Genomic DNA, 11585 nt, shown 5'->3' with positions numbered 1-11585 from the left:
TTGTTAATTTTCCCTATAACAGCAGGCATAGAGGGCAGTGCCATCCACCCTGTCCCCTAGCGTGGGGGCCCTTGCTTTGGGTCTGAGGTGGTGACCTTGGGTGCCTCAGGAATCCGGCACACCCTCCTTCGCAACCACGCCCCGGACCCTGCCTTAGAGCCCCGCCCCTTCGTCCCGCTGGCCCCGCCTCCACTGGGCGCACGCTCCGTGGGCGGGGCCGGCTCAGGGAGCCCTGCTGTGGTTGGCCGCGTCCGAGCAACCGGGGCTACGCCGTGGTCAACATGCCCTGAGTTTAGCTCTCGGGTCACAGAGAAATAGAACGTCTGGAGTCCTTCGAGCCAAGCGCCGACCCTTTGCCCGAGGGAGTTGGTGCTTTATCAACCAGGGGGATGCGCGTCTCACCCGCCCTCGGGGGTCAGAAGGCCCCCAGACAATGGGAGGGCGGCTGCTGAACAGGAACCGTCTTGTCTTTCATCCGACAGATTGCCTAGTAAGTGGGATGCGATCCCTTCCACGCCAGAACCTAACAGGTGCCAAGGTTTCCAGCAGGGTGTGGAGGGAAAGCTTGGAATTAAGCAGTTTCCGACTTGCACTGCCCTCCACAAAAGCTCAACGATTTTCCCAGGTTCACTTAACTATTTGGTTCTGTGGTCAGGCTGAGGCACAAGGTACCGACCCCTCCTACTGCACAGCTCTAACCACCATACCCCACTCCCAGCGGAGCTCAGCCCCGCTGGTGGGGAACCAGTTTTCCTGCTTTCTGTCTTATCATAGGCCAACAGTAATAAGGTGAAGTTCGCTAGGCTTGGAATTAATACAAGAACCAGGAGATATTTATTTATTTATTTATTTATTTATTTATTTATTTATTTATTTATTTATTATTTTATGTTCATTTTTGAAAGAGATTCCCATGTAGGCTCCGCACTGTCAGCGCAGAGCCCAACTGGCCGGCTCCATCTCACCAACCCTGAGATCATGACCTGAGCCAAAATAAAGAGTTGGACGTTTAGCCAACTGAGCCACTTAGGCACCCCCCGGGAGAAATTTATTCTTAAGAAATAGTGAGAACATGAATAGTCCAAAACAAAGGGATTTGCTTGTGTCCAGATTTCTACAACTTTCCGTTCTGGGATATCCCCTCTCTCTCCCTTTCTTCTACACTTACTTGGTTTTAACAATCACCTCACTAGGACAAACTCTATTGTCTTTTGCTCTTTTCATATGGACATAAAACTCAATTAGGCTTAGTTTCCACTTGGTAGAGTTTTCCTTTTATCTTCTTAGGAGCTCTTGGTTTCTTTCTTCTCAGCAATGACCTTCCTAAAGCAGCCCAGTTAGTTATTCTTAGATCTTCTTTTCTTGGCTACATTTTCTCAGCCGTGGGCCAGTCCATTTCACTGTCCTTGCCTCTACCCACATTATTTGAGCAGATGATCACAGGCTAGCCTTGCTCTTTAAGGGCAGGAAAATGGAGGGAGAAGTAGATTAAGGGTTTCTGGGGGAGAGTTGCAGGAGGCTACCCAAGCGGCTTGACCCAGCTTCCTTTCTCCCTGGAATGATTATAATTCAAAACTCACATAAATCACAAGATATATCCACCTAACCTACGCTTCATTTTCAGTAAGAATTAACAGTGATATAGAAGTTTTGGGTGTTGATAACAAAACAGGAGTATACCGAATGTTTAATCTGAATTAATGGACTTGAAGTGCATTGTGCCTCAACCTCTGACTATGTAGGACCCAATCTCTTAAGCCATGAGAACTTCCCTAAGGTGCTCACCTCAGAACAACCTTGGGGCATCTCTTAGCTGCCCCCTATGGGCAGACTTCAGCAGTACAGACTGGCTGCACTTGGAGCCCCTTGTTCCCTTGGTTGGGGCTTTTGACTTCTGCCGACTTTACCTTTCTGTGTTCCCCCAAGCTCTGGCTTCCTGCTCTTACCTTCAGCTCAGACTTTCACTTCTTTTCTTTCTCTTCTATTTTTTTTTTTTTTTTGTTTATATTTCCACATTCTTTTTTGGAAATCCCTTCCTATTTCCCCAAACTTTAGCTCTTGAGATAGCTTTTGAAACTTAGGGCAGTGTTCAACTGGACTTGTTTCTTACTTCTGGATTCCTCTGTTCCCCAATTTGTAATAACCTCAGATGAAGAGATTCTGAAAAGTCATAGTAATAATAATAACAACATAGTGATATCTGGAAGATAAAATGTCTCTGTTAAAGAGACGCTATTTCCCGATTTTAGCCTTGTTTGACCTAAAAAAATTGCTGCCTTATTGAAAGATTAGGATTCTCAGGGTGCCTGGGTGGCTCAGTTGATTAAACGTCCGACTTTAGCTCAGGTCATGATCTCATGGTTCCTGAGTTTGAGCCCCACATTGGGCTCTCTGCTGTCAGCACAGAGCCTGCTTCGGATCCTCTGTCCCCCTCTTTCTGCCCCTCCCCCCACTCAAAAACAAATAAACGTTAAAAATTTTTTTTAAAAATCAGGATTCTTAGTAATTCTGAGTGATCAATTTAATTCAACACCCTTACAAAGTGCCTGCTGTATTTAAGGCACTGTACTGAGGACATTCATATAGTTTGTCCCTGCAATCATTGAACCTTTTAGTTAGACAAGGCAAACCTGAAGTGCCCAAGGTCATATTGGTGAAGTGTCAAAGTGACAGTTGGAACTTTGCTGGAAACATGCTGCAGAAGGTTGGGGAGGGGGTCTGGAGAGGCTTAATAGAGGGAATAAAGGTTGAAATGGGCCCTGAACTCTAAGATTTCACATAGGAGAACTGCCTGAGACCAGCTTAGATATGGGAAAGCAGGTGGTCAGTGTGTGGAGGGGTTGCTTTGTTGGGTCATTTGGCATCATTGCTCTGGCAGGCTCCCTTGCTCTGACAGAGTATCTTTTCTTTTTTTTAATTAAAAATTTTTTTTTAAATGTTTATTTATTTTTCCCAGAGAGAGAGAGAGAGAGAGAGAGGGACACACAGAATCTGAAGCAGGCTCCAGGTTCCTAGCTGTTAGTGCAGAGCCCAATGTGGGGCTTGAACTCATGAACTGTGAGATCATGACCTGAGCCGAAGTTGGACGTTCAACCAACTGAGCCACCCAGACTCCCCCTGACAGAGTATCTCTTTTACAGCCTGAGTAGAATGATCCCTTCTGTTTGGACGTTTAATCACCCGAGCCACCCAGGCACCCCTTTCTTCCTGTTTTCTCGGATTATTTCCATTTTCCAGGTTCTTTCATTTCTGACAATGTGGGTAGTCTTAGGCTTAAAAATCCTTAGTCAAGATCTGAATCAGAATGACTCATACAGTTTCTCAAATTCAATAGAGCCAACCAGACCTTTTTAAAAATATTTATTTAAAAATTTTTTTAAGCCACGTGCGTGCAGGAGGCACTGGGGCATGCACCTTAGCTGGAGGATTCAGTTGTATTTTGTTTGGGATCAAGAACATGTTCGGGCCTGGGTGGCTCAGTTGGTTAAGCATCTGACTTCTGCTCAGGTCATGATCTCGTGGTTCATGAGTTCAAGCCCCACATCGGGCTCTGCGCTGACAGCTGGGAGCCTGGAGCCTGCTTCAGAGTCTGTCTCCCTCTCTCTCTGCCCCTCCCCTGTGCATGCTCTGTCTCTCTCTCAAAAATAAACATTAAAAAAAAAAAAAGAAAATCTTATATAAAAAAACGTATGACTCTTCTGAAACCTTTAAATGTCCAAAATCCAGTTTAGGAGCCTTATAAGACAATTTGTATAGCTGTGCCCCCTTTTGAACCTCTGATATGTAGCTCCCTCTAGTAAGAAAAACATAGGAGGTGGGTGAGTGTGTGTCAGGGAAAAGAAAGATTAATTGGAAATGATGAGATAGTAAAAAATCTTTATTCTGAGATTACTTTTCTTGTTTCTATAGGAACTGTTAACCAAATTTAAAAGTTCTTCAGCTGGCAGTCTTTGTTGGACAGATCTCAAAAAGAAAGTTAAAGTCTGTTCTTGTTTTCACATTCTGTGAGTCTAAAGTCAGAGGAGAAGCCCAAACTTAGTAGCTCAGACAACTGGGAACTTGAGGGTAAAAGGTACTTGGAATAAAAGAGGGTATATAAACAAGGCACAATTACTAAAGGATAATGATTTCTAAATAATTTATTTGGACATAGCTCTTTGCAATCAAGTGCTTACCCACGAAAAACTCATTCATTGCTAATAATAATATTTCTAATATCTTTTTATGAAAACTCCCTAGCCTATGTCCAACTGATTTCTTTTTTTATTTATTAAAAAATGTTTTTTAAAGGTGATTTTTTTTTTTTTTTGAGAGAGAGAGAGAGAGAGAGAGAGAGAGAGAGAGAGAGAATGCACAAGCAGGGGAGTGGCAGAGAGAGAGAGGGAAACACAGAACCTGAAACAGGCTCCAGGCTCTGAGCTGTCAGTGCACAGCCTGATGTGGGGGTTGAATTCACGAACCTTGAGATCATGACCTGAGTTAAAGTAGGATGCTTAACCGACTGAGCCACCCAGGCGCCCCTGTTCAACTGATTTCTGTATTTGATTGTTCATACTGTAACAGAGTCGTGCAGGGAATATGTTTGGAGTTTTAGAAATGGGAAACTACTCTTGTTGAAGTTTTATAGTCCAGGGAACAAATTTATATGTGTTTCACACTCTGGGTACAGAGAAGAGCAGACCTTTGTCTTTCTCCAAGTTAATCAGGCCCTGCCTTGAAGTTGTGATGAGTGGGTTAAGATTGCATTACTGTCTGGCCACTCCTTTCCTCTTGTGTACACTAGCTATATTTAGGCGGGTCTAGATAAGTTTAATATGTAGCATATTGCCTTGAGTCCAGCTGGTCCCAGAACAGCTGGCTACATGATTCAGAATGTTTAAGTCCAACTTTAAAATAAAACATTTGGCAAGTGAATCTGTGTATTCTAGCTGGGCTGAGCTGCAATCCAGTTCCCACGCTATCACTAGCTCCCAATTAGACACTCCACTTACAGAACAGGTGTGTTTCCTCTCAGGGTTTTACCCTCTTTATCCTTTGGAAGTGAAAGGTCAGGTGCAATTATAATTGGAATACTGATGTGTAATGAAGGTTCGGGAGCGAATGTTTATTTTCCAAAATGGAAGAACTTTGCATTTTTTCTGATTATGAAAGTAAATCCTCTTTCAGAAATGTTTAAATATTCAATGTAAAAATTTAAACAGTATGGAAAAGGCAAAAACTACACATATTCCCACCACACAGATAAAACTACTGTAACCTGTTGGTATTTACCTTTCTAGGTGTTCTTCTGTGTGTATAGGAGTATGGATGGATGCAGATTGAATTTTATGGATAAATTTTAGCAATATATGTGGGCATCTTTGTTGGCAAATATACATCTATATTGAAATTTTTAACTGGTAGATAGAATTACACTTAATGGTTGCACTGTAATTTATATTAAACCAATCCCCTGTTGATGTTAGATTGGTTCCAAGTCCTCAGAAAGTCTGATTTTCACACTTGCCCTTATAGGAGGTCTCTGTGATTTAGATCCTAATTCCGAGATGGAGCTAGCAGATTCATCTTCCACCATCTCTGAGCAGCAGCTGCAGGGGCAAGAGAGACTAAGCAATACCAAAACAGATTTGGCCGGGCAGAGTCTCATCTCATCTGAGGAATGGCTTCAACTACATGGGCTTAAGAGCAAAAAATTGACCTTGAAACAGATTTTGTCACAGATCGGATTCCCACATTGTGAAGGTATAGTACTCACAAAGTAGTATCGGTTGGAGAACCCAACCAGCATCCCATCCCGTAGCCTTGGAGGGGACACTGCATCAGCTCTGAAGGCCCCTCAAAACCACACGCCTCTGAGCTTGTTCTGATCTCGCATCTTTATTGGTAAAAAGTGTTTGTGCATGGATCTCCAATATATGTTTGTTATATAGGTGTATGATTATCAGTCCACTTATTAAATATTAGTAATGCTGCGTTTCATTCTTTGCCCTTTTAAAGATGAAATAAAAGTAAATAGAAGTTGTGCACACCACAGCAGACGTCTTCTTCATCCCTTGGGATGTGCAGACCCCTTCAGGAGGCTGTTGATTAAGACAATAGCTGTGTATGGTTTCAGGGAGAACATGCTGTTTTCCTGTCATAGCCTCTCTTTATGTGATATCATGGTCCAGTGTTTTTAAATACATTGGTTAGAAATTTGGTCCTGAACTCCCAGTAGTATAGCTTTCCAACAGGGAGTATAGAAATGGGTGAGGGTGTATTTTGGTTTTGCTTTTGTTTTTTAATTTTTAATTTTTAATTTTATTTTAGAGAGAGTGAGAGTATGAGCAGGTGAGAGGGACAGAGGGAGAGAGTGACAATCTTAAGGAGGCTCCACACTTAGCTTGGAGCCCCATGTGGGGTTGGATCCCACGACCCTGGGATTATGACCTGAGCTGAAATCAAGAGTCAGACGCTCAACCAACGGAGCCACCCAGGCACCCTGCTTTTGTTTATTTTCTGATGACATATTGATTTGGGTTGCTACTGAAATATAGGGCCCAGGGGACCAGGGATACAGAATGTCTTACAGCGTGTGAGATAGCCCACCCAGCAGGAGTGTCCTGTCCAATGTATGAGTAACACCCTATTTGAGGAGCACTCCTTCAATCAGGGCAATTTCTATTACTTGGATTTTACTCAGTAATTTTGAATTAGCCAATTAATTAATTAATTAAGCATATATTTATTGAGTGGCCAATAATACTGTGGTTTTGAGATTTTTCACCAGTTCTCTTGGCAGCTTTGTTCTATACTGGTGATAAGGAAGGTGTAGGGGATGTGGTTGTTACAGACTGATCTGGAGGCCCATTCTAATGGCAAGGACTTTGCTCTTCAGGGTTCAGGCTGTGCGTTATTTATCCTTCTGTAAGGGGTGGTACAACCAGCCCTATACCTTCTAAATACCTTTCAGTGAGGGCTGGGGGTGGGGCTGCCAGAGTCAGGGTCTATAGGATTCCTACATAAGGAAACAAACTGAAAGTTTTATCTTGTATTTCAAATAACTATAATTCAGTTATTGATATTAGCAAAAATAGTAGTTCTGTATATTTTGTCAAGGATTTTTCAATCTAAGGTCATGGAAAATACTGCTCTGTGATTTTCTTTTAATGCCCTTGTCAGACTATGGCATCAGGATTATGCTGGCCTCATAAAATGATTTGAAAGTATTCCTTCCTCCTGTATGTTCTGATGGTGCTTTTATATGAGTGGTATAATTTCTTCTGTAAATGTTTGATGGAACTCACCAGTGAAACTTACCTGAACCTGAAGTTTTGTTTATAGGAAAATTTGGACAAGAATTCCATTTCTGTAATAGACATAGGGCTATTCAGATTTTCTGTTTCATCATGCCAATTTTAGAAAGTTTTGTTTTTCAAGGACTTTGTTCACTTCCTCAGTGTTTTCCAATATATTGACAAAACATGTTTCATAATATTCCCTTAACACTTTTTTTAATGCCTGCAGAATCTATAGTGATGTTCCCTCTTTCATTTCAGATATAATTGGTGTTTTTTCTCACTTCTTTCTTGATGAGTCTTTTTAGCAGTATATCACAACTCTTTCCAAAGAACCAAATTTTGGTTTTGTTGTTTCTTTTTCCCTATTCTTTGTTTTTTATTTCATTGATATCTGCTTTGATCTTTATTATTTCTATCCACTTACTTTGAGTTTAATTTGCATTCCTTTTTCCAGCTTAATGTGGAAACTTAGGTAATTGATTTTAAGCCTTTCTTCTCCTTTCACATAGTCATTTAAAATTCCTCTAAGGATTGCTTTAGCTGAATCCAAATCTTGATAGGTAATATTTTCATCATTACTGAGTTCAGAATATTTTTTTCTCTTGTGACTTTTTTCTTTGATTCATTTTTAAAAGAAATGTTTAATTTTCAAATATTTTTGGATTTTTAAAGGTGTCTTGTTATTTACTTCTGTTTATGTTAGAAAACATAGTAAGATTTTTGTCTTTTAAAATGTACTGAGATTTGTTTTATTGTGCACATTTCATAACACATCTGAAAAGAATGTGTATTCTGCAGTTGTGAGGTAATATTTATAAATGTTAATTTGTTCAGGGTAGTTGGTTTTATTGTATCATAGAGATGTTCTGTGTCTTCAGAGATATTTTTGCATAGTGGCTTTGTCCTTTTCTTAGTTCTATAAGTTTTTTTCATGTAATTTGAAGCTCTAATAAGTACACACACACATTTAGGATTGTCATATCTTTCTGATGAATTTACAAATTTTAATAATTTTTATTTTTATTATTTTTAATATAATTTATTCTCAAATTGGCTAACATACAGTGTGTAAAGTGTGCTCTTGGTTTTCGGGGTAGATTCCTGTGGTTCATTGCTTACACACAACACCCAGTACTCATCCCAACAAGTACCCTCCTTAATGCCCATCACCCATTTTTCCCTCTCCACAACTCCTCCATCCACCCTCAGTTTGTATTTAAGAGTCTCTTATGGTTTGCCTACTTCCCTCTCTGTTTGTAACTATTTTGTTCCCCTTCCCTTCCCCTATGGTCTTTTGTTAAGTTTCTTCAGATCCACATATGAGTGAAACATATGATATCTGTCCTTCTCTGACTCATTTCACTCAGCATAATACCTTTCAGTTTTATCCACATTGCTGCAAATGGCATGATTTCATTCTTTCTCATTGCCAGGTAGTATTCCATTGTATATATAAACCATACCTTCTTTATCCATTCTTCAGGTGATGGACATTTAGGCTCTTTCCATAATTTGGCTATTGTTTACAGCACTGGTATAAACATTGGGATACATGTGCCCCTATGAATCAGCATTCCTGTATCCCTTGGATAAATTTAATAGTGCTACTGCTGGGTCGTAGGATAGCTCTATTTTTGATTCTTTGAGGAACCTCCACAGTTTTCCAGAGTGGCTGCACCAGTTTACATTCCCACTAACAAAGCAAGAAGGTTCCCATTTCTCTACATCCTTGCCAGCATCTGTAGTTTCCTGAGTTGTTAATTTTAGCTACTCTGACTGGTGTGAGATAGTATCTCAGTGTGGTTTTAATTTGTAGTTCTCTGATGGTGAGTGACATGGAGCATCTTTTCATGTGTCTGTTGGCCATCTGGATATCTTCTTTGGAAAAGTGTCGATTCATGTCTCTGCCCATTTCTTCAGTGGATTATTTGTTTTTTGGGTGTTGAGTTTGGTAAGTTCTTCATAGATTTTGGATACTAGCCCTTTATCTGATATGTCATTTGCAAATATCTTTTCCCATTCCGTTGGTTGCCTTTTAGTTTTGTTGATTGTTTCCTTTGCAGTGCAGAAGCTTTTTATCTTGATGAGGTCCCAATAGTTCATTTTTGCTTTTAATTCCCTTGCTTTTGGAGATGTGTCAAGCAAGAAATTGCTGAGGCTGATGTCAAAGAGGTGGTTGCCTGTTTTCTCTTCTAGTGTTTTGATGGTTCCTGTCTCACCTTTAGGTCTTTCATCCATTTTGAGTTTATTTTTGTGTATGGTGTAAGAAAGTGGTCTAGCATCATCCTTCTGCATGTTGCTTTCCAGTTCTGCCAGCACCATTTGCTAAAGAGACTGTCTTTTTTCTATTGGATGCTCTTTACTGCTTTGTCAAAGAGTAGTTGGCCATACCTTTGTGGGTCCAATTCTGGGTTCTCTATTGTATTCCATTGGTCTATGTGTCTATTTTTGTGACAATACCATGCTGTCTTGATGATTACAGGTTTGTAATATAGCTTGAAATCCGGGATTGTGATGCCTCTTGCTTTGGTTTTCTTTTTCAACGTTACTTTGGCTATTTGGGGTCTTTTGTGGTTCCATACAAATTTTAGGATTGTTTGTTTTAGCTTTGAGAAGAATGCCAGTGCAATTTTGATTGGGATTGCATTGAATGTGTAGATTGCTTTGGGTAGTATTAACATTTTAACAATATTTGTTCTTCCAATCTATGAACATGAAATGTTTTTCCATTTCTTTTGTCTTCTTCAATTTCATTCATAAGTTTTCTATAGTTTTCAGCATACAGATCTTTTACATCTTTGGTTAAGTTTATTCCTAGGTATTTTTTTTTTTAATTTTTTTTTTTTTTTACGTTTACTTATTTTTGAGACCGAGAGAGACAGAGCATGAATGGGGGAGGGTCACAGAGAGAGGGAGACACAGAATCTGAAACAGGCTCCAGGCTCTGAGCTGTCAGCACAGAGCCCGATGCGGGGCTCAAACTCACGGACCGTGAGATCATGACCTGAGCCAAAGTCGGTCGCCCAACCGACTGAGCCACCCAGGCGCCCCTATTCCTAGGTATTTTATGGTTCTTGGTTCAATTGTAAGTGGGATCAGTTTCTTGATTTCTCTTTCTATTGCTTCATTATTGGTGTGTAAAAATGCAACCGATTTCTGTACATTGATTTTGTACCCTGGGACTTTGCTGAATTCATGTATCAGTTCTAGGAGTCTTTTGGTGGAGTCTTTAGGGTTTTGTATGTAGAGTGTCATGTCATCTGCAGAAAGTGAAAGTTTGACTTCTTCTTTGCCAAGTTGGATGCCTTTCATTTCATTTTGTTTTCTGATTGCCGAAGCTAGGACTTCCAACACTATGTTAAACAACAGTGGTGAGAGTGGACATCCCTGTCGTGTTCCTAATCTCAGGGGGGAAAGCTCTCAGTATTTCCCCATTGAGGATGAAATTAGCTGTGGGCTTTTCATATATGGCTTTTATGATGTTTAAGTATGTTCCTTCTATCCTGACTTTCTTGAGGGTTTTTATTAAGAAAGCATGCTGTATTTTGTCAAATGCTTTTTCTGCATCTATTTGATAGGATCATATGGTTCTTATCCTTTCTTTTATTAATGTGGTGTATCACATTGATTGATTTGCAAATATTGAACCAGCCCTGCAGTCCAGGAATGAATCCCACTTGATCATGATGAATAATTCTTTTTACATGCTGTTGAATTCAATATGCTAGTATCTTGTTGAGAATTTTTGCATCCATGTTCATCAGGGATATTGGCCTGTAATTCTCCTTGTTTGTGGGGTCTCTGTCTGGTTTGGGAATCAAGATAATGCTGGCATCATAGAAGGAGTCTGGAAGCTTTCCTTCTGTTTCTATTTTTTGGTATAGCTTGAGAAGGATAGGTATTAACTCTGCTTTAAATGCTTGGTAGAACTCCCCTAGAAAGCCATCTGGCCCAGGATTCTTATTTGTTGGGAGATTTTTGATAACTGATTCAATTTCTTTGCTGGTTAGGGGCCTGTTAAAATTTTCTATTTCCTCCCGTTTGAGTTTTGGTAGTGTGTGGATGTCTAGGAATTTGTCCATTTCTTCCAGGTTGTCCAGTTTGTTGGCGTATAATTTTTCATAGTATTCTCTGATAATTGTGTTTCTGTGGTATTGTTTGTGATCTTTTTTTATTCACGATTTTATCTCTTTGGGTCCTCTATCTTTTCTTCTTGAGAAGTCTGGCTAGGGGTTTATCAATTTTGTTTATTTTTTCAAAAAACCAACTCTTAGTTTCATTTATCTGTTCTGTTTTTTTGGATTC

At 40.1% G+C, this 11585-nt stretch overlaps 1 protein-coding gene across 3 annotated transcripts in view; it reads left to right on the top strand.

The window, feature by feature from the left end:
• Positions 1-306: 306 nt before the first annotated feature.
• The window catches only part of VWA3B (von Willebrand factor A domain containing 3B), a 205268-nt gene continuing 193989 nt past the window's right edge, over positions 307-11585 (top strand). Inside the window, exons 1-2 of one of the 3 annotated variants that reach the window (XM_042932059.1) lie at positions 307-490; positions 5515-5742. In XM_042932059.1, coding sequence (XP_042787993.1) covers positions 5547-5742 — 196 coding nt within the window. In that variant the 5' untranslated portion in view covers positions 307-490; positions 5515-5546. The remainder of the gene's footprint in view (positions 491-5514; positions 5743-11585) is intronic. The other 2 variants (XM_042932058.1, XM_042932057.1) reach the window with 2 other exon arrangements.

This window comes from Panthera leo, chromosome A3, assembly GCF_018350215.1.
Source record: "Panthera leo isolate Ple1 chromosome A3, P.leo_Ple1_pat1.1, whole genome shotgun sequence".
Classification (NCBI taxonomy): Eukaryota; Metazoa; Chordata; class Mammalia; order Carnivora; family Felidae; genus Panthera; species Panthera leo.
Note: the sequence above shows the minus strand (reverse complement) of the source record. Positions and strands in the feature narration are given on the sequence as shown.